Source organism: Carassius auratus, chromosome 7, assembly GCF_003368295.1.
Source record: "Carassius auratus strain Wakin chromosome 7, ASM336829v1, whole genome shotgun sequence".
Classification (NCBI taxonomy): domain Eukaryota; kingdom Metazoa; phylum Chordata; class Actinopteri; order Cypriniformes; family Cyprinidae; genus Carassius; species Carassius auratus.
This window is the reverse complement of record NC_039249.1, coordinates 9,322,646-9,344,193: the sequence shown is the minus strand read 5'-3', so window position 1 is coordinate 9,344,193 and position 21,548 is coordinate 9,322,646. Positions and strand designations below refer to the sequence as shown.

Sequence of the window (21,548 nt, the reverse complement as noted above, 5' to 3'; positions counted from 1 at the left end):
CATTGATTTCATACATGTCCTGAGGACACCAGACTTAAAAGCATGTTTAATTAGGCTTTTTGGGAGACGCCACACATGAATAGGGAAATAAATTATATTTCAATATTCCTATGAAGTATAACACATTATTATGAAAACTTTGTCAATTATCACACTTAATGTTTAATTACTTTGCCCCACAAAACACATTACTATGCAAATTTGATTTAGTTTATAGATGCATTATATATGAGAAGACCTGTTCATGGCTATTTTGCACACAATTTGCATAAAGAAAAATGGTATATCAAATTATTTTATAACATAGTTGAGAATCATCTTTTATACAAAGTTTGGTGAAAGAAAATCCTGAAAACTAAAAATGTATTGGTGATTTAAAAATTGTTTTTGCCTATGCATATTCATTCATGTATTTTTAATTATTTATTTATTTATTATTCAGTTCCCGTGTCCTCTAGTAGCATAACTAATGAATGAAATATATTTTTATTATTATTCTTTTATTTTTTTAATGCTCTGAACAATGTAATGACATGAAAAAAATATTCCCTACAAGTTTTGACTGCAATGAAAATGCATACTCTAAAAACTAAAATGTATATAATTTCACAGTATGAAAACCACACATAACGGAGATTATTTCCAGACATTTTATTAAGCACAAGCCGAACCTAAAAGCAAACCGTTATATATTAGGCCTAGTTTCTTTAATTATATTAATGAGAGATATCTTATTGAAAAAAAAAATCAAACATACAGTAACCTAAAAACCGATATAGTGAGATGTTACAATTTAAAATAACCTTTTTTTTGTATTTTGATGTAGTTCAGTTTTTCGCCATCCATCAGTCTTCAGTGTCACATGATCCTTTAGAAACCATTTTATTATGCTGATTTCATGCTCAAAACATTTTGTATAATTATTAATATTGAAAACAGTTCTGCTGCTTGCTTTTGTGTGTGGAATCTGATACAACTGTTTTCAGTATTCTTTGTTAAATAGGGATTTCAAAAGATCAACGTCGGTTTAAAATATATAAAATCTTCCGAATGTTTATGTTAAAACGTCATTTCTGGTGGGGAGAAAATGACATATGCATTAGCACAATATATGGCTGCCGATATGTTAGTGATGTATGTGTTTGACGACAGGGGGGAGGTTTCGTCATGGCTTCCTCCTCGACATAAATAAAGAGAAACGCTATTTGTGAGCGGCAGCAGCAGAACAGGAAGCAGAGAGGCGACCGCAGAGGAGTCTGCTGCACTACAACAGCCAAAGAGAGATGACTTCCTAAACACAGAGACTCCGCTAGCAGACTAGAGGAAGCTGAAAGACATCCACATCTTACTAGACGGAGCTCGGGGAGGCGAGAAATGGAGAAACAGCAGCATTCGTCGGGTTCAGAGAGTCCGGTGCTGCCGCCTGTCCCGCGTAAACCGAGGAGCCTCGGAGGAGTCATCCCTGCACCTCGTCAAGACATCGTGGATCTACCAGACAGGTACGGGACTTGGGCTTATGCTCAAATGTACAATTGCATATGTATTTTTAATAAATAAAGCCATCTACTGTGTACGAACACGCGAAACAGGATGGAGAGAAGACGCGTCATATATATGGTTATTGTTATGATATTTACCTTTATATGTACTGTAACGTTATATCATAGTTTATTTTTTGCTCCGATAACACTAATATCAAAACTATTTATTATTAAATGATTTATGTCCATTAGAAACTATTAGCACGCATCCTTCCTTCATCGTTTTAAGATAGCAACGTTGGCCTGTAACGTTTTACCAAGAAGTGATGCATTAACTGAAACAATAAAACATTTTTTAAAGCCAGGTTGCAATGTTGTTGCATTTTTCACCCATCAAGATCAGACTGTGACATTTTTCTGACCTCATAATGCCATCTGTCATCTTCTGCCATCAGTCCACACTGACTTGCACTGCATTACATTAATGCATTAATAAATGCATCTGCTGAATGCTTGTAGCTTCACATTATATCAGCTAATGGCAGATGCATTGACTGAAGCTTGAGTGTCTTATCTATATTTTTTCTCACACAGTCCTACTGGATCTCACGTGGAGTGGTGTAAACAGCTGATAGCGGCCACTATCTCCAGCCAGATCTCTGGTGGTGTCCCTCCAGAAGCCATTACCCGTGAATACAAGGTTAGAGAATGTTTTCACTCTTAATCAGACCTGTATTTAAAAAATAAGAATGCAATAATGTCCAGCTAGTTGGCTGTTACCACAAAATAAACCCATGTGGATTGATAGGGACCATGAATAGATCCTGACTGTACATGATCCCAACTTATTTCTCTGCTGGTTAACAAATAAATAAACATATGGATGTTAAATTTTGAGCCGAGTGGAAACAGGACATTTATATAAATTATTGTGTTATATTTAAGCTTAGAAACATGGTGTTCAAAAGGAATGTGGCCAAGTGTTAATTAGTTTTTTGACTCCGAGTGAGCCATTATGGTATTGTGGTTTAATCAACAGGTTGGGAAGAAGATAGATTTCAAGGTAAGGGTGATGGAAGTAGGGTGTTTGTCAGTTTGCTTTTAAAGGCCCAGTGCTTTGAACTGCTTTGAGCTTGTAAATTTAGAAATTGTACATAATGCTACAAATAAATAACCACTGTTGATGTTCGTCTGCTTTACCTTAGTGTGCATTCAGTATGGCATATTGCACACTGTTTGCCTTCTGTTCATAAGCTCTTCTTCATGCTTTCTCAAGGTGGTACAGGATGAATCTCTTGAAGAAATGTCATTTTGTCATATTTTATCACATATTCAAAATGAAAAAAAGGGGAAGCTATATTCTGCATAAAAATGAAGCCTGTTTTTAAAATACAGTTGTTATTGTCTGCTGTATTTTCAGACAAGTTCTCAATCTGTCTTTACAGAAATTAAATGTAAGATTTATATACTTTTTGAACCATCCTACATGCACATTTGAGTAAACTGTGCTTCTCACAGAAATCTCCAGTTCATTGGTCTGGGATTTTCTGTAAAGCTCGTCTGAGATAGTAACAGTAACCCAGGAGCCAGAGCTTATCAAAGGGTCATATATTACATAAAATCTTTTTTATTATTATTATTATTATTATATAATTAAATTCAGCAGAAGTAAAAATGACTTTTTTACTGTCTTGTCTCAGCTTACTGTCACTTTTAGTCAGTTCATTCAATGCATTCTTGGTAAATATTAATTTATTATCATTATTGTTATTATTACGTTTTTAACAACTTACCCAACATTTTTAAAAGGTAGTGTCTGTATACTTAACTTTTATTCTTTACAATTTGAATAGTATATAATTAATAATATTAAATATGAAAAAATATGAATGATCTACTGTACCCTTCATTTTATTGGTTTTCTTTCTAGTTATGTGGTAAAATATGACTTGGAGCTCTCTTGTCGTTTTGGCTAAAATTCAGTCTGTGTGCCTACATGTTCATGAAGGTGTGTGTGTGTGTGTGTGTGTGTGTGTGTGTGTTTGTAACTTGTTTTTGTCTGATGTGTATGTGTGATCTCCAGGTATCCAGGAGGACAAATCTGAGGGTAAGGCTGAAGATCCAGAATCGGAGATCTGTGTTAAACACATCAGAAGCATCAAAAATGCACTTTTGAATGATTTGGTTGCCATTATCTCAGATCTTCAAGTGAAGTGGTGATGGCTGAGCAGCTGTATGTTTTGCGTGTTTTCTCTCTTCCTCCTTAAACAACACTTCCTGTCTCTGTGTGAGGATATGACCTATCAACCCCTAAAGAGCAACTATTATCTCTGCTGCATTGTCTCTCGTTCTCTTTCCAAAACAGACACTAAAATCTCTGGAACTTTTTAATTAACTCTTTTCTGTCTGTCTTTCTTTCTTTCTTTCTCATAATCTATTTGTTCTTCGTCTGGTGCTCAGTCTCAGGACTCTGGTGAAGATGGCTGTCAGTTTGACAGTGACTATGAACTGCCATCTCACACTACGGCAAGTTTCTCTCGCTTCAACACTATCTCTTTACTCTAACCTTCCTCTGTCTGTCTTCTTTTTCCACTCTCGGTTATTGTACTGCTGTCAAGCTCTTTGTCAAGCCCTTACATCAGCCCAGACTTTATGATAGCAGCTATATTATTATGAAAAACACTGTTTATCAAAACACTGTTTTATCAAACACTGTTTATTTAAGCTTTTTTATGATGTTTTTGTATCAAATGTATAAAGTAGCATAATCAAATTTAACTATGATAATTATAATGTTTCTTGAGCACCAAATCAGCATGTTAGAGGGATTTCTAAAGGTACCGATGAATAGAGTAATAATAATGCCTGGTGAAAATTTAAGTTTGCCATCACAGGAATAAACTACATTTTAAAATATATTAAAATATTTTTTAAGAATAGTAATGCTACTTCAAAATAAAACTGTTTTACAGTAGTTTTGATTTTAAAAAATGAAGCTTTGGAGAGCATGAGACTTTCAAAATCATTTTAGCGGTAGTGTATGAATAAGAAATTAGCAGAATAAAATACCTCCAGTGTGAATTTTAAGAGGTTTTGTCTGGTTACCCTGTAGCAGGCTTTCAAGGATGTGCGACGGCAGGCCCCCATGGATGAAGTCCCACTGGTCCCTGGAGAGACAGTCAAAACCACTGGTATGCTGGATCATTCGTGGTGACTCGTTTCCGGTTTCTGCTTGTTTGCTGCCAGTTAACTAACATTGGTTATCTTCTGTCTCTGCAGTTAAAGATGTGATGTATATCTGTCCTTTCACTGGAGCTGTGACCGGCACACTCACAGTCACAGACTACAAACTCTACTTTGTCAGTCTAGAACGGGTACAGAGGGGAAAATTTGTGTTTTAGTCTCTTTCTCAATGTCAAAATCAGTATAGTGTCTTAATATTGTGTTATATGCCTAAACAATTATGTTAAACAGCTTATTCCATCCTTCTCTGCAGGATGCTCCTTACATATTGGATGTGAACCTGGGTGCCATCAGCAGGTTGGAGACTATCAGTGTCCAGAGTCTTGGGGAGAATACTAGTGGCATGGAGATTGTCTGTAAGGTTAGATTCACCACGATCCACCCACATGCTTGTCTGTTCCACCTGTAGTAAACATCCACCCACAACGCAGGTCTCAGTGTCAGTGTTTCGATTGAGTCTCTCTATAGGGGTAATTATTGACTTCGCTGATTCATGGAAAAAATCATAATCAGCTCCACTGGTTCATTTTGTTTAATTATTTCCTTTCAGTTTTCCATGTTATGCACAATTTGGTACAATAAATTAATACACTTCTCACTTCTTGTTCAAATTGGCCAATGCCTGCCCAAGAGGCCATATGACTGACAGATAAAGTAACCAATCATGTTTCGTTTTTGTGCCGCATCATGTTTAGGTGTGTGGAAATGTTCCCAGAATTACAGCTCTTGGCATATTTTATAGATTTTATGCCATGCACTTTAAATATTTCACACATTTTTTTAAATCTAGCATTTAGTAGCTCTAGTCTTCACAATAGTAAACATAACAGCTTTCTTCTTCCATGAGGGGATTTGGCACCATGGCATCTTTGTTTCAAAGCGGAACTTTAAAGAACGCAATGCACACATCGACTGGAAATCCTGTGTAATTCAACCAGTCCTATGACGACTTCGAAACTCATGAAGAGTTTCCAATTTTGTGCGCCATATGCATCAGACATTCAGCCAAAGGTCACATGGCTGACACTATGGTCATGCAGAAAATGTGCTTTATAATCACTAATAAACAGACTAAATGTTAATAATAGACATTCTAATAAGCAACTAGTTAATAATGAGAATTGGTCCCTATAATAATTAGATTTCAGCCTTAAAAACTGTACTTTGTCCATACCAATGATTTTTGGTTTATCTCAACAGGATATGAGGAGTCAGAGGTTTGCTTATAAAAAGGAAGAACAGAGTAACCTGGAGATTTTGGAGGTGTTGACCAAGTATGCCTTCCCCTTGTCCAATGAGCTGGTATGTGATGGCTCCAGTCAGAGCAGGGATTGGCCACTAGATCTGAGTGCAGTTCGTTCATGTCTCCACAATCCTTTTTTTCCTTTTATTTCCAGTCACTATTCGCCTTCCAATACAAAGAGCAGTTTCCAGAGGATGGATGGAAGGTTTATGATCCAGTGGCTGAATATAAAAGATTGGTGAGACGTGCACTTCGCTGAAAAAGAACAGACTTGTCTGACTGAATGCATAAATTGAGAGTAATATGGCTTCATACGGCCTCTCTCTTCTCTTTTTGTTTGCAGGGTTTGCCAAATGAGAGCTGGACCATCAGTAAGATCAACAGTAATTATGAAGTGTGTGACACTTACCCTGCTCTGCTTGTCACCCCAACCAGTATTAAAGAGGACGAGATCAAACGAGTGGCCTCTTTCAGAGTAAAACATCGCATACCAGTAAGTGAGTGTGTGTGTCTGTGCAACCTTACTTTACAAAGCATCTTTTTTCCAGTTTGTCTAGTGGTTAGAGAGTTTGACTCCTAACCCTAAGGTTGTTTGTTTGAGTCTCGGGCCGGCAATACTACGACTAGGGGTGCCCTTGAGCGAGGCATCGAACCCCCAACTTATCCCCGTGTGCCACAACATTAAAGCTGCCCACTGCTCTGGGTGTGTGTTCTCTGCTGTGTGTGTGTGTGTGTGTGTGTGTGCACTTTGGATGGGTTAAATGCAGAGCACAAATTCTGACTATGGGTACTTGGCTGTACGTCACTTTCACATTTGGGGCATTTTTCTTCACTTTCGGTGGCATTTTTGCCCGAGTACTTGTTAAAATTAAATGCTGTTCATGCTAAAACAACAACAGAATGAAAATATTAATCAAGTAAACAGTACTGGTAGTAAACAAGTAAACAATGTTTTTCAGATATTTTTAAATTGGGGGGGGAAATCTAAAAACTACTGAAATAATTGGCACGTGAGCATTCAAAAGCAGCCTCATTTTGTCTTTCAGGTCCTCTCATGGATCCACCCAGAAACTCAGGCCACTATAGTTCGCTGTAGTCAGCCTATGGTGGGGCCGACAGACCGCCGGTGTAAGGAGGATGAGCATTACCTCCAGACCATCATAGATGCCAATGCACAGTCCCATAAACTCACCATATTTGACGCACGACAGAGTATTGTTGCTGAAAATCACAAGGTAATAGTGATTTCCTAGATGAGATGTTTTTTTCGGTTCAGTTCATCAATGTTGCTGTACATGCAAATAACCCGCTGCTATGTGTATTTTTCTGGGAAATGTAGGAAAACGATTTGTATGTCACTTTCTCGAACTTAATGCACACAACCTTTTCGATTACTGAGTAGCCATCTGTGCTAATGTACATCTGAAGATCCTGTCAGGAGATGTTAACCCCTCGATGTTCTGCTGTTTCATGCCTCAGGCTAAGGACGGAGGTTTCGAGAATGAAAATTTCTATTCTAACATGGACCTGAATTTCCTGGATATCCCAAACATTCATGTTATGAGAGAGTCTCTGCGTAAGCTGAAGGAGGTGGTCTACCCTACCATCGACGAACCCCACTGGCATTCAGCCATAGATGCCACACACTGGCTGCAGAACATACGGGTAAACACCAACTCTAATCTTTATTGCTACAGTATGAATTAATAATAGATATTTTTGTTCTCCTACTCACATTTATAAATAGATTTTTGAAACCTCTACATGAGTATATGATTTAGCTATACACAGAGAGGCTGCAAAAGGTCAAATAATATCAAACCAAGTTGCATTGGCAAAGAAATGATGCACTTTTACTTCTCCCAGTTTTTTCTGAATCAGAAAGTAAAGCCAGGTGCACACTTTTACTATAAGCCACGAGTCAGTAGACATGATTGAAGACTACAGATTTTGGCCTAGAATCAGAGGATTGTTTAGGATTTGCGAGATTTGTCTCAGACGGCAAATCATGGCATACAGTGTGCAGCCGGCTTAAGATGATTAGACGCTTTTAAATGATTAAACTCTCTCTCTCTCTTTCTAGCTTTTGCTTGCGGGTGCGGTGAAGATTGCAGATAAGGTCGAGTCGAGTAAGAGCTCTGTGGTGGTGCACTGCAGTGACGGCTGGGACCGCACGGCTCAGCTCACCTCTCTGTCCATGCTGATGCTGGATTCATACTACAGGACTCTCAGGGGCTTCCAGGTGCTGCTGGAGAAGGAATGGATCAGCTTCGGACACAAGTTCGCTGCGGTAAGGAACACTGAGCGTGAAAGAGAACCCTTGTATGTGGGGTAGAAAACTTTATTCAGCTAATCAGATGGACATGTTATCAATGTTGGAAATTGTTTTGCTACTAGTGCTGTCAAATGATTAAACACGATTAATCTCAACCCAAAAATTTTTTTTTTTTAGAATTGTTTAAATATGATATCCATAGGTACTGTGTGTATTTATGTATATATATATATAAATACACAAACATGCAAACATAACATAGTTCGAAAATATGTACATTTAAATTCATATAATTTATACTGTATATAAATACTTTTAATATAAAAACCTAAAATTGTTCTGAAATAATGCATGCATGTGTTTGTACTTGTGTTTATACATAATAAATATACACAGTACTCACACATATATTATGTAAACAAAAATGTTCATTTTGGATGCAGTCATCATTAATCATTTGCTACTCTATTTTTCTGCAAAACATAATTTAAATTTTTTTTTTAGGATTCTTTGAATTGAAAGTTTTATTTGAAATATAAATACTTTGTAAAATGATAAATCTATTTATTGTCATTTGAATGTCCTTGCTGAATGGAAGTATTCATTTCTTTAAAAAAATCTCCTTCTGTCACAGCGTGTTGGTCATGGAGATGAAAATCATGCAAACTCCGAGCGCTCGCCTCTATTTGTGCAGTTCATAGACTGTGTTTGGCAGATGATGAGACAGGTGAGCTGCAACTTTTTTACTTTCCAAGTACTAACATTTATATTTATAGTAAACTGTATGTTTAAAATGAGCCTAATTCCTGTCGATTCCCATGAAATGGATGCTGGTGTTTTAGAACTCACTGTGAATGTCTTTATAATGTGTTCGCAGTTTCCCACTGCCTTTGAGTTTAATGAGCTCTTCCTCATCACTATCCTGGATCACCTCTACAGCTGTCTGTTTGGGACATTCCTTTACAACAGCGAACAGGAGCGAGTGGAAAATGTATGTGCCACGATGCCAACAGTAGTAGTTTTGAGTAGCTAGAGATGTTCCAATGCTGACATTTTCTAAATTTTTCTTCTTTTTTTTAGGAAGTGAACAGTAAAACGGTGTCTTTGTGGTCCTACGTCAATAGCCAGCCAGAGGACTTCACCAACCCCTTCTATGTGGACTATGAAAACCATGTTCTGTACCCTGTGGCCAGTCTCAGACATCTGGAGCTCTGGGTTGGATACTACGTACGCTGGAACCCCCGTATGAGACCACAGGTGCGAAATGTTCTCAATACATTAGCTTAAGCAATGCATTGGAAAACTAAAGCTTTTATAACTAACACCAGCTCTTTTGGACTTTTGATCAGATGCCTGTGCACCAGAACCTGAAGGAGCTGCTGTATCTTCGTGCAGAGCTACAGAGGAAGGTGGAGGAGTTACAGAAAGAAGCATCTTCATCACACTCTATCTCCTCTTCATCAGAGCATGCATATTCTCCTTCGAATGGCGGTACACCGTTACACACCTCTGTGTAAATTCGAGAATTCTTCATTAACAGAATGTGTGGAAGGAATCTATAGGTTACAGTAAACATAGGTATGTGAAGTCTTTATCTATTGGTCGTTTCTCACTGGATAATAATGCTTTGGGCAGGATGTATAGAGGCCCAGCACATACACTTGTGTAAACTAGCATGAACACCAAATAATTATGTCCCCCACACAATTCAGGTTCAGTTCAGTTGTTTGGATCTGCTCTTAAAGACTGATAACCAGGAAAGCGTTTGATCGTAATGAAGTTTATGAAAAGTTTATGGCCAGTATTTGTCTTGTAATTATTGACATCATTTTAATAATTTATTTGTGTGTAGTCTTATATTTCACAGCATTTCTGTGCTTTGTCTGTAGTTTTTGTTCAATATTTTTGCTTTACTGCCTCAGCATTGCCTGCCTTTATGCTAATACCATACCAACCTTTTAACTGGTCACTCAAAATTTTTTATTCCTCTATCAGCTTGTGTTCTTATTGTGTCTTATGTTCCATAAGCAATGGGGTTTTGAATTGCTATTGCTTTTGCCATACTGCCAATTTGAAACCACATACTGTATTTGTTTTTTTCTTTAGCACTTGCTTGTATGAAAGTGGAATTAGGTTTTAATGTGCATACCCTACTACTGCACTACTACTGTACTTTCACGTACTACTGAAACGTATGTTTACACAAGGTAAAGGGACCAGCTGATATATATGTATATATCAACTCATGATTGATTAAGCTAGTGCAAATATCTTGTTTTATCTGTTTTGACTTTAGAAATGGTCAACAGTTCAGATCATTTGAACAGGGGATGCCATATAATGTTTAAAAAATATGTAATAATCATAATGCACCTTAAAAAAATTATGTATTTGTTTTGATTTGTGTGTATCTTTGTATTTGTGCAAACCTGGTTATTCTTTATACACACACATTTTTACTCATGAAACTTGCAACCTGACTTAAAGAAAAATAAATAGGAAGGAATCAAAGACAAGATAAATTGTTTATTATTGGGTTTCTTTATGCTGATCTTTTTCCACCAAGTGAGATACAGAGTGAAATTTGAGTACATTTAAATATATAAAAATGTCTAGAAGAGGATTGCCAGTTGATATCTGTGAAATTCATTGCATTTTCATCACATTCTGTATTGGAGTGAGCAGGCACTGATGTAAACTCTGTGAATTTATGCTGAAAGTCAATATTTCTGAGGTTCACATCAAAGCCAAATTTCAGTTCATTCAGTGACAGATAAAGCTACAGCATTACAGTCTGATCTGTGGCAGTACCATAAACTGGCAGTGCAAATCAAGACACTTTAGAAACGTATGTCCCAATAACACATTTTTCTCAAGTTGATAAATAAACCCAGTACACGAGAAAAAACTTGAATATCTACAGCTAGAATCCAAAACATGCATATCTGTATAGTTCAGCACGTACACCCTTGTTTTGACAAAATTGCAACTATGCTGGCCAAACAACACCAGAGAGAGCCCAGAGATCCTTACAAATGTAACATCCACCATATGATCTACTAGACCCCAGAAATGTAGATGGTCAATTGAAGGAATTCGGGAGGTTTTAACAGTCACATAATGCGTCCAAGCAACAAATCTGGAAGCAGTTCAACACAAACAGGTGATAATGTTGTCCAAAATGTTCAAGACACTTGTGAATTTCCACATTTGCCTTAACCGAGACTGTTGTACCTTTCACTTAGCTGTTTCAAATTCATTCCACTGGATCACTAGACACCAAAGTCAAAAAACATGCAAAAAAGGAAAACCACCACATTTCATCTTTGGTGTTCTTCATTTCTAACAAGTGTAGCACCAAAAACGCTACATTGTTCTGGTAGCCAAAGTAGTAAAGAGAGTATAACATTCTGCTGACATTCTCTTTGTTGATTTTCACCCTAGATACACTACCAAAGCCTTTAAAGGAAAGCACCAGGCAACATTCTGTGCCGATATGTCTTTGACATCGTTACCATTCGCAAGACTTGTAAATCTGCTTTATCTTGGATGTGTGAGTAAAAAATATTTCAGATGTGTTTAAACTGCACTAGTGTTAAGGTGAGGTCACATTTTGCACAAGGGCAAATGATTTTAGCCACACAAGTCAACAGAAAGCCACGTGGTTTGAAAGTGATCTACGCGAGCACACAGCATTTGACGCTGGACATTTTTACCTGTGAAATTTCAGAGAATGTGACCACACCTTTAAACTGGAACAACGTACGTAACCTAGTACGTCTAGTTTGTAGACATTCAAGTGAGGCAGCCCTTCTAACGGTTGTGACTGTTAGTGCTGTGTTAGTAAGCTAGCGTGTCTTCCCTAATGTTGGTAAGGCATTGGGAAGGAAAGCACCATTGGCGAGAGCTTGGGTTGGGGGGTAACAAAGGTGCACCTGAATTCACAGTGAAAAACAACAGCTACAGGAAAATCTGGAGCATCTCAAGTGGGGGAGAGGATGGTAAGGACAGAGCCGCTTTTTAATCCGGTTTTGCTAAATTGCCCTTTCCAGATGGTGGCCTTCCAAATCGGGAGAGATGAGGGCTCTGGTCAAGATCTGTGACACAAACACCAGACCCTTGGCAAAGGAAGTGGGGAAAATTAGCAAAACTGGAAAGCACCTGGAGACTCATTAAGGCAATAGCAAAACTAGCGAGGGTGTAACAGGTCTCTAAAAAGTCTCAAAGCTAAAGCTCAAACATGCTACAAACGGTACAAACACTAAGCTAGGGCGAAAAAACTACTCCCCATAATCCAAAAAGAGTGGGGGGCACAAACATTTATGTACATTTACTGCTACAAGTGTAAATAGAGATACACTGATACAACAGTTTGAGTACAAACTTGGAAACGATATGCGATATACAAGCACATTAACCCCTTAAAACCCCACAAAAGGCAATGGATCAGAATTAGCGGTACGAAGAGTTACTAGACTAAGTATTGTGCTAACATGAAAACACAACTTCGGTTACTTCCACCCACAAGTTAGTTCACGCTAATCTATCTACTCATTCTGATCTCGCCGAATCAAACTATTCCTCAAAAGAAGGAATCGCAACCACTGACATCCAACTAACACACACGTATGCACTCAACACGGCTTCTTCATCAACACACGTCAACACATCTTCACAGTTAAACCCATTTTAGTCAATGTTTCATTTTAAAGCAAATTAGAAAGAAGCAGCTGTTGGTTAGTTTTTGACTTCAGTTGTTCGTCTTTTTTTTTTCTCTCTCTCAAAAAGTCACTCTAGTAAAAAGTTCACTAAGACACAAAAACCTGCATATATGTATGACAATCTTTTCACACTGCCGTGAAAGCAAGGCAAATATATACAGATCATGTTAAAACATCAACAACAACAAAAAACCTTCACAAATCCTTCATCTTTTTTTTCAACTGTATACTTCACAGCAACTGATCTGTTAAGCCTGTCTTGCTGTGAAAGCGTAAGGAAAACAGCCTTGACCTTTAAAACCAGATTTCTATGATTATCCAATCAGCTGTTTTGTAAACCTTGGATTAATCATTCGGATCACTGTTCATTAATATGCATTTGTGCTCAATAGGAATGATGGGATAAATTGACAAACAAAAAGACTGTAGCGCATTATCTGTTTGATTTTTCTTGGGGCTCTGTAAATCATTCGAAAATTATTAGGTGTTTTCCATTTCATAGCAGTATTATTGCAAACAGGCTAACTGCATTGTTGCATGTGAAGAGTTAAAATAGAGTTTTAAAAAAATGATTAGATTATATTTAAGGTTGATTTAAACAGTCACATTAGTAATTCAAAAAGGGCATTGTGGTGCAAATGCGCTGGGAAATAACAGTGGCATTCAAATTGGAGAACAACGATTTAGAACTGCGCCCTCTTCAGTTTGGACGATGCATTTCAGATTACACTGCATTCTCCTCTGTTGGCGGCTCAGCATTGGGAGGCTGGAGAAGAGTTTGCTGAACTGGAGTAGGGAGGAAAATAATGCAGTTGATTGATGTACTAAGTTTAAAGAAAGGTTTTCTACTATTGAACATAAATTGTAGGTTATAATTGTGCTAGAGAATGGCATCCGTAACCAAAAACTATTTTGCGCCATACTACAACCACACCAGTAAATGTCAGTCTAAGACCACAACTATTTAGCAAAAAGAATAACAGAAGGAATGAAAATTGTAGAAAAAATTTAAATTGGGAATAAAACTAAAATTCACAACTGGCAATATGGGGAAGTACAATCTGGCATACTTTTTATTGGCAAATAATTGGGATATCTTAAAACCCTAATAAAGAAATAATTCACATCGTTCATTACTTATTCTACCGACATTGTAACAATACAAAGCTAGTTAAAAATCGGATTAACGGATTTACCCTTTAATTTTCACCAAAAAATGTTAAATGAAGACATTTTCCTCATAGATGCAACATAAAGGGGGTCAGTACCTTGTGGCTCCTGTGCAACTACAGCATCTGGGGCATCTGCTTTCACTATTTCTGCATTCAGACTCTCTGTGGTAAGATAAAGAACGTGATAATGAATGCACGAAAAAATACAAACAGTGTGGAGCAATTAAAAGAAAATGTATTTGTTTTTACGCTGTATGCTGAAGCACAACTTCTTCTTCTGGTAGGAGATGTAGCTGCTCACTGCACCAACCAGAGCCATAGCCACAGCGCTCACAATACCAGCAATGGTTCCAGTCTCAGCCATGGTGTCTATGGATCAATACATTGGCCACTATTAAAAGATTTAACTGTACCAAATTAGCAAAAGCTATTCAGAATGTTCTTCTAATAGCCCTGAATACTAATTAACGCAATCATACTGTAGCTGTCATCTGCAGGATCCAAATCACCACCACTGTTTCTGTCACTGCTTCCGCCACTGCTTCCACCTCTTCCACCTGTAGAAATATGAACATTTCAAATGACACTCCTACTTTTATTTGACATGTCCCACAATGTGAGGATCTGTCGGGCAGTTTAAGTTTGTCACCTTTGCCTTTGTCAGGTTTGTAAGAGTTATCACTGCCCACATCCTCAAGGTCTTCGTCTGAGAACTGCGCACCTGAGAATGTAGAAAAGAACATTAGCCTGGGGACAACATTAAAAAAAGTGCTCATGCATGGCTCGGCTTGGGTTTACTAATCCTATCAGCATTCAATCAGAGACCCATAGTGATCTAAACAAAGGTGAAGCTTTTGTAACTCAAAAGAGGAAAAGCCCAGCACTCCAACACTGCAGGAAACAGAAAGCTGAGCTGCCAACTAGGACTGGGCCAAAAAAAAAACAGTTCAATTTAATATTGATTTTCAAGATAATTAGAACTTTTTCTTTTTTTATTTCTGCAAAATGTATCATGTCTCATGTAATTGCTGTCAGAGTTTCAAGATGTACTGTAAAACAGCTTGTAAACAGTATGTCACCTAACATTTACCTGTAGGAAAGTAATTTAATGTCTGCAACTTGTTATTTAGCAAGAAACAGCTCTAAAGCGTTTTGATAAATATATGTACTATATTAATATTAATTATATTTAACACGTTCCTAATATCGTAATAATGTAATAGATATTTGAATAATGTCACATTTTCATAATAAAAGCCACCATTTTAATGATGATAACATTTCAACACGTATTTGTATCATTACATATTATCTAAAAATAGCAGTTGAATTTAATCTACGTTGTTAAATATAATAGTGAAGTACCATGGAAAGGGTTCCCTGTATAAGTCACAGCATTAGTTCAGAGAAAATGTTTTTTACCGTTCAGAAAAACTGAAATATAGTTTAAATACTGACATAGACATCAAATATTTATAAATAAACAAATATTGAATTAAACTGAGATCAGAATTGGCTGTTATCTAATCAAAAACTTTGAAATCTCATGAAATGTGTATCAAAACCCAGCCCTACTGCTGCATACAATCTAGAGGAAGCAATGAAACTAGCAATTTGATTGATTAAACCAAAATTCATGCAAAGTCAAGATGCAAGCGCTCAGCAGCCATGCTGATCACTAGGTTAATGCTTCAGTTCTACAAAGCCTTGACCTGAAATCTGTCAGCGATTAGATTTTAATAATGGTGAGATGGTTTCAATTTGCGTTTTTTCAGCCAAGAAGATGAAGTGGGGAAGAGGGTGGTAGAAGGGGTTTCCCAAGCGGTTACTCTATTTCTTACCCCCAGTTCCACCTCTGCTATTGGGTTTCATCACGGCCCCCTCCTCCGAGGACTTTATCTGGCAGGGACAGGAGATGCCATCGAGCCTGGCTAGCTTGGGTTAATCCATGACTAGCAACACAGTAGCCTAAGTTTCCCAGTGATAGACTGTACAAGTGATATTATTGATTCCTTAGGCTATGCCTTTGATTACCTTCAAATTTACAGACTTTTACAGAAAAAAGACAAAATGATGAAAACCATTCATCAGATTGAGTTCTTCTATTGCAACTCAGTTTAGTGGGATAGTTTTATCCAGACGTGGATTCTGCTCTGCAGAAGGTTACATTATTCCTGTAAAAGATGTCTGACTGAACTACTAAATTGCAAAAAAATAAAAATAAAAATGAAATATGGAGAAAGGTAAAAGCAGGTAAACAGAACAATACCTACCGCCTTTGCCAGAGTCTTTGTCATTTCCTCTGATATCATTGTCAGGGTTCAGGGCGTCTTTAAGATCGAAGTCCCCAAAATCTATAAGCCAAAAGAATTACTCACTGCATAACTAATGAAATATGCCGGGTATCAACTGTTATTTTAATATGTGAAAAACAAGTGACAGTGAAAAACAGATGTGTAATATGAGATGTGAATCAAAACAAAGCTTCAGATTTTATGCCACAAAGATACAACCCACACAATCTCACAAGACAAGATGACAATGAAGACAAATGTGGATGTGATCAAATTGTGTGCTGTGATATTGAGTTGTGAGACACACTGAAGAAGTTCATAGAAGGAGTTAAGTTGACATCCACCAGAAAATCTGTGATTGTGGCCATGACTTATTTTGTCTGCCATAATTCTATTATAGATTACATCACATGAGTACAAGCTAAAGCATGTTTTATATTTGCTGAGATCTAAGAAAGATATGCAATTTAGTAATAATGTATTATTAGGAACTGTTCCTTCTGTTGTGTCTGAATCTGGAAGAACATTCAGATCATTATATGCAAAATGATGCTAAACAATCCATGACCGCATTTATTACCAGTCTCAGTCTAAAGTGAACACTGTTAAACAAAATATCCAATCATTTTGGGCTTTCATCCCACTTTAAAACTGGCTTTGAACACACATATCTACATGACACAAAAAAACACGGACACAAACACGATGAACAGTTCTACGGTGAGATTGACAGCACGGTACAAACCAGACTGGGATTTCCGAGGGCCAACAGAGGTTCGGAGAGGACTAGGGGGTGTTCGGGGCAACAGGCCCGGCCGAATGGTGGTGTCAAACAAATCAGTGAATATCTCTTCTGTTACTGGAGGTTAGTTAATATGTTAGTATTGTTAAGCATTTGACATACAGAGGGTTCTGTGTATTCAAAACTTTGATGAAATCTGATTAGTAAGCACCAAAATACAGGACATTCATGAGATATTTCCTTTTACAGTATACATTCTTTAACATTCAAAATAGGCTACTTCCCAACCTTCGCTGTTTTTTTACCTAGATAAACTTATGAGCTCTAAGAACATTTCTATCAGGGTAAATGTCCTGCTGACTCGTCATAACACAAGACAGAAAACATATTTTAGCACTCAAAGATGTTAACAGCTCCAGTTGTTACTGAAGAAGGTTAGTAGGGATATTTGTTTTATGTTCATCTCAAGCAGAACAAGCATTTGAGATACATTAAGTGCCTCTCACCTGGTTGTTTGGGCTTGGGCTTTGTTGGTTCCTGGACTGGGGGCTTAACAGGTTTAAGACTGGGTTTCACTGTTGAACACATTAACATCATTTTATCTAATTAAATTTCTTTAATTATAATAAAGTAATATAAGGTAATAAATTATCACATAATTTAATAAAAAAAAAGGCTCATTTTAGATTTGCTCTGCTTATTACACTGCTATTAATTACAACAAACAATGATTACCCTCACCTGCTCCTCCTGCTTGGTCCACTTTAGGTGGTGGGGCAGCTGGAGAATTAAAAAAAAAACTAAATGTAATATGCAAAATAAAATCCGTCTGACACTACACTAAAAATATTTTTGTATACAGTGTATCAGACTAAAATTGCTACAGTAAAAACCTGTTAATTTGTTACTGGGTTAACTCGCTACGGTGAAAAACTAATAGATCTAACCTTACAATGAATGCAATTTTACAGTAAAATACTGTTAGATGTACAGTGGAAGTGAAAAAGAACAAGTAATCTTATAGTTTACAGGAAACATTTTGAACATGAAACTTTTTTGTAAATTACAGGTTTAAACTAAACTGTTATTGTCACAATTTCACTTTATTTTTAAAGAATTATTGTCAACCACAGCTTTTTCTGTAAATATATATATTTATATATATATATTTTTTTTTTGTACAGTGTAAGGCAAATCCCTTTACTGCTATCATCATTATAACTGTCATACTCACTTAGTTCATCTTTTTCAAACGCCTCTTCCAAGGCCAGATCCTGACTTATTCCTTCAAAACACACAAAATAAGAAACATTCACAAAATATTTTGTGCAAACATATTTTGAGCATCCAAATCATGAACAAGCATGTAATTAAAATAACTGATAAAACATAAAAATACTTTGTTTCAGTATTTGATTCTGATTGGTCAACAGCTGTGTTATTTTCACCATGAAGCACAGCTGCACTCATAACATAAACAGTCAGTATAGAACCTATTCCATGTATTATGTATTTCAGCAAATATACATGTTTTTTATTTATCTAATCAATTGTAAAAGACCCCAGCTGGTGTTGTTAGGTCATTCACCTTTCATTTTTAGGCCACTCCCTTTCTGCCATCAAAGAAAGTCTTCTCATATGGGAGATATGTTGATGTGTGTGTACCTTATTGCTTACATAAATGCATGATTTTGTTTACGCAAAAAGATTTTGTTTCTTATTTGACTGCAATACTGGCAGAATGTGGTAACGTTACCATAAAACAAATCTCAGATGATGGATGGATGCTAATGCTAAAAGTGGATCAGATGCCCAGCTTTACTAAATACTCTTTATAATACAAATTCCAGAGTAGTGTCGCTGCATTCCTGGATTTGAACAAAGGCAAGAAAATAATAGCTTACAAATGCATTCTTCAAGCACAAAGGGACAGAAAATCTTTTGTGCTCATGTAGCACACATAAAAGATGTTTCTACAAAGATTCTTTCCCCATGTGTCATTTTTGGTAGTACATGTCTAAATGGTTTCTTCTGTAATAAGCCAGACTCAACTCTCCGTGTCTTATGTAATGAATGTATGCCATATATTTTTAGCACTGATAATGTGGTGCAACACTCCACTGGGGTCAGACTTACACTTCTATAGCTATTTCTTTATATGTCTCTTTTAATCTGTAAAGCCCACTGTCTTAATTTGGTTGTTTTAATGCACTTTAGGTTTAGCTAAAAGTTAAAAGCCACAGCTAGTCCTGCAGCACTGCCAAAGCCAGCTCAGCATTGGCAGACAGTTATGTGATCAATACATCATGTGACAGCAGTTCATCTATCTCATGTTTTCCCATTCACAATAGATACCTATGGGCTTAAATACAGTACATTAGTTCATGTGTTTCAATGTTGGGTTGCATTGGTTATTCACAGATATTTGATAAATTACTGACAAATATATTGGAATTAAATATATATATTGGAACCTAAAGCCTAAAACAGAGGAAATACTATATGCTCATAAATACACAATAAGTCTTCAATTAAGGGAGTGTAAACGTATATCTAATTACATATTCAACACCGGGGTGTGGCTGACAGGAAAAGGGGAGGAGCAATTTACCTCTGCCAGAACTGAAGCTGGCTTGCCTCATTCATTTCAATAGTGGGTTAGTTAAGGGGATTTTTATACAAAATTCCATCCGTACTTCGAACAGTATTTTAAGTAGTCTTTTTCAGAAAAGTATGTCATTGTTTTTCATACGCCTACATGATTCTACTCATACAAGCATGGAATCTTTGACATTTAACTCGTGTGTGCCTCACACCATAAGAGGGGAAACACAGTAACCCCCTGTGATAAAATGATGGTATCTTCCTATCTTCCGCAGTATCCAAAAAATTCCAAACTCATCTGCTGTACCTGGGCGCATTGTGGCTTCTTATGCGCATGCGCTCTGACTCCCAGCCTCCCAGCGAAGGCTACCTGTACCGTGCAAGGATGAGGAGACTGTGGAAATAATACTGTTCTGTGAATAGATTTAATGTCAAGCCGTACTGAACAGTATTGTTTTGATTTTCTTTGAAGTCCAGATATAAAACTGTATTAATGCCGTTAGATAAGGTAAATGATGCATTTAATTTTCTGTTAAATTGGCAATATCATTTGAATTTAAAATACATGACGATCATATAAAAGAAACATCATTAAAATACACATATATGTGATGCACTCTGTTAAAAAGAGAACCATTTTATTCATAGCAATATCTTAAATAGTCCTAAATACGTTTGCGCAAGTGAAAAAAAAAACAGATTAATATTAGTGATGCCCTTTGAATATTCAGTGGTCAAGAACAGTAATATTCTTCTCATCCTCATTAATGTGCTTAACGGACAGATTTAAAATATTGAATTCAATTTAATTCATCGTATTTAGATCATTTACATCATTTGTTGAGCCTCAGCATGCCGTGCACAGCGCCGTGGCAATGGCTCGACCCAGACAGATGATCCAGACCCAGACAGATGTTAAAAGACGGTGATTTGTGTGATTCCTGCACCCCGTGATCTCCATAAAAATGGAGCCTACATTAAAGTCAAAGTCTAAATGCTTTAAATCAATGCTTGCCTAAGGTGCCGACAAAAATGATGAAGTAGGCATGGCACAGGGTTCAACAAAGAGGGGCGCAGCGCTTACCTTTCACTACCAGCAGAGAAAAGACCGCTAGGAGCGTCCATGTCGAGAGCTTTTTCCCCATGCTGAAAGTCTGAAATGGCACCGGGATTACAGCGATATTAAATATTGGCAGTAGGTGATGTATATATGACTCTTTGCCCTTGAGGCCTAAGGGTAACGTGATTTTAAAGAGTCTTAGCTCCTCTCTTAGAGCAGAAAAGCCTGCGCGAGAGCCTGCAGTGCGAATGAGCGAGCACGAGATTCACAGCCGCGTTTAGATCACGTTTCCATACACCGGCTTTAGGGCGGATCCTTAAACTCAGCTCCGCTTTTTACTCAGAGCGCACCGTTCTTACAAATAGACGAAACAACCTATTATTCTTGCTTTAGCTAAAAATAAATGATAGCTATTTTAACATACCAGTGAACTTTGTGATCAGCTAGATGTGCGATAAAAACGTAGTTGCTCGAGGAGATAAGATGACCTCTCGTGCATTTGGCTGTTCGCTTGGAAGGACTGAATTAGGATAATTGTGCGTCTCTGAATAATTAAGTGACTTGCACAATTGACTTCAGTTAATAATTTATAGGTTGGGATTACTCTTGGATACCATGTCAATTTATGTGTTAAAAAGTTGTACGCATTAATTAATTAATTGCACTTTTGGAAAAGAAAGAAATATACAGCAGCTGTAACAGTTAATAAAATA

The 21,548-nt window shown here is 37.0% G+C and overlaps 1 protein-coding gene and 1 pseudogene across 11 annotated transcripts; one reads left to right on the top strand and one right to left on the bottom strand.

Annotated features, from left to right (window-relative positions):
* Positions 1–1,062: 1,062 nt before the first annotated feature.
* On the top strand, positions 1,063–10,756 carry mtmr1a (myotubularin related protein 1a). Of its 11 annotated transcripts, none has more exons than XM_026267097.1 (18): positions 1,063–1,499; positions 2,076–2,181; positions 2,521–2,544; positions 3,565–3,588; positions 3,942–4,007; positions 4,597–4,672; positions 4,761–4,855; positions 4,978–5,085; positions 5,925–6,026; positions 6,122–6,205; positions 6,311–6,460; positions 7,014–7,202; positions 7,447–7,632; positions 8,051–8,257; positions 8,877–8,969; positions 9,120–9,233; positions 9,323–9,499; positions 9,592–9,759. In XM_026267097.1, the coding sequence occupies exons 1-18, from the start codon at positions 1,375–1,377 to the stop codon at positions 9,757–9,759; spliced, it is 2,094 nt and encodes a 697-aa protein (XP_026122882.1). In that variant the 5' UTR covers positions 1,063–1,374. The 11 variants fall into 11 exon arrangements, with proteins under 11 accessions (XP_026122882.1, XP_026122881.1, XP_026122884.1 ...); XM_026267096.1 differs by having other exon boundaries at positions 1,064–1,499; positions 4,594–4,672; positions 9,592–10,756; XM_026267099.1 differs by lacking the exon at positions 2,521–2,544 and having other exon boundaries at positions 1,064–1,499.
* An 8-nt stretch (positions 10,757–10,764) lies between these two features.
* Positions 10,765–21,341, bottom strand: LOC113105806 (CD99 antigen-like protein 2; annotated as a pseudogene).
* Positions 21,342–21,548: the final 207 nt, after the last annotated feature.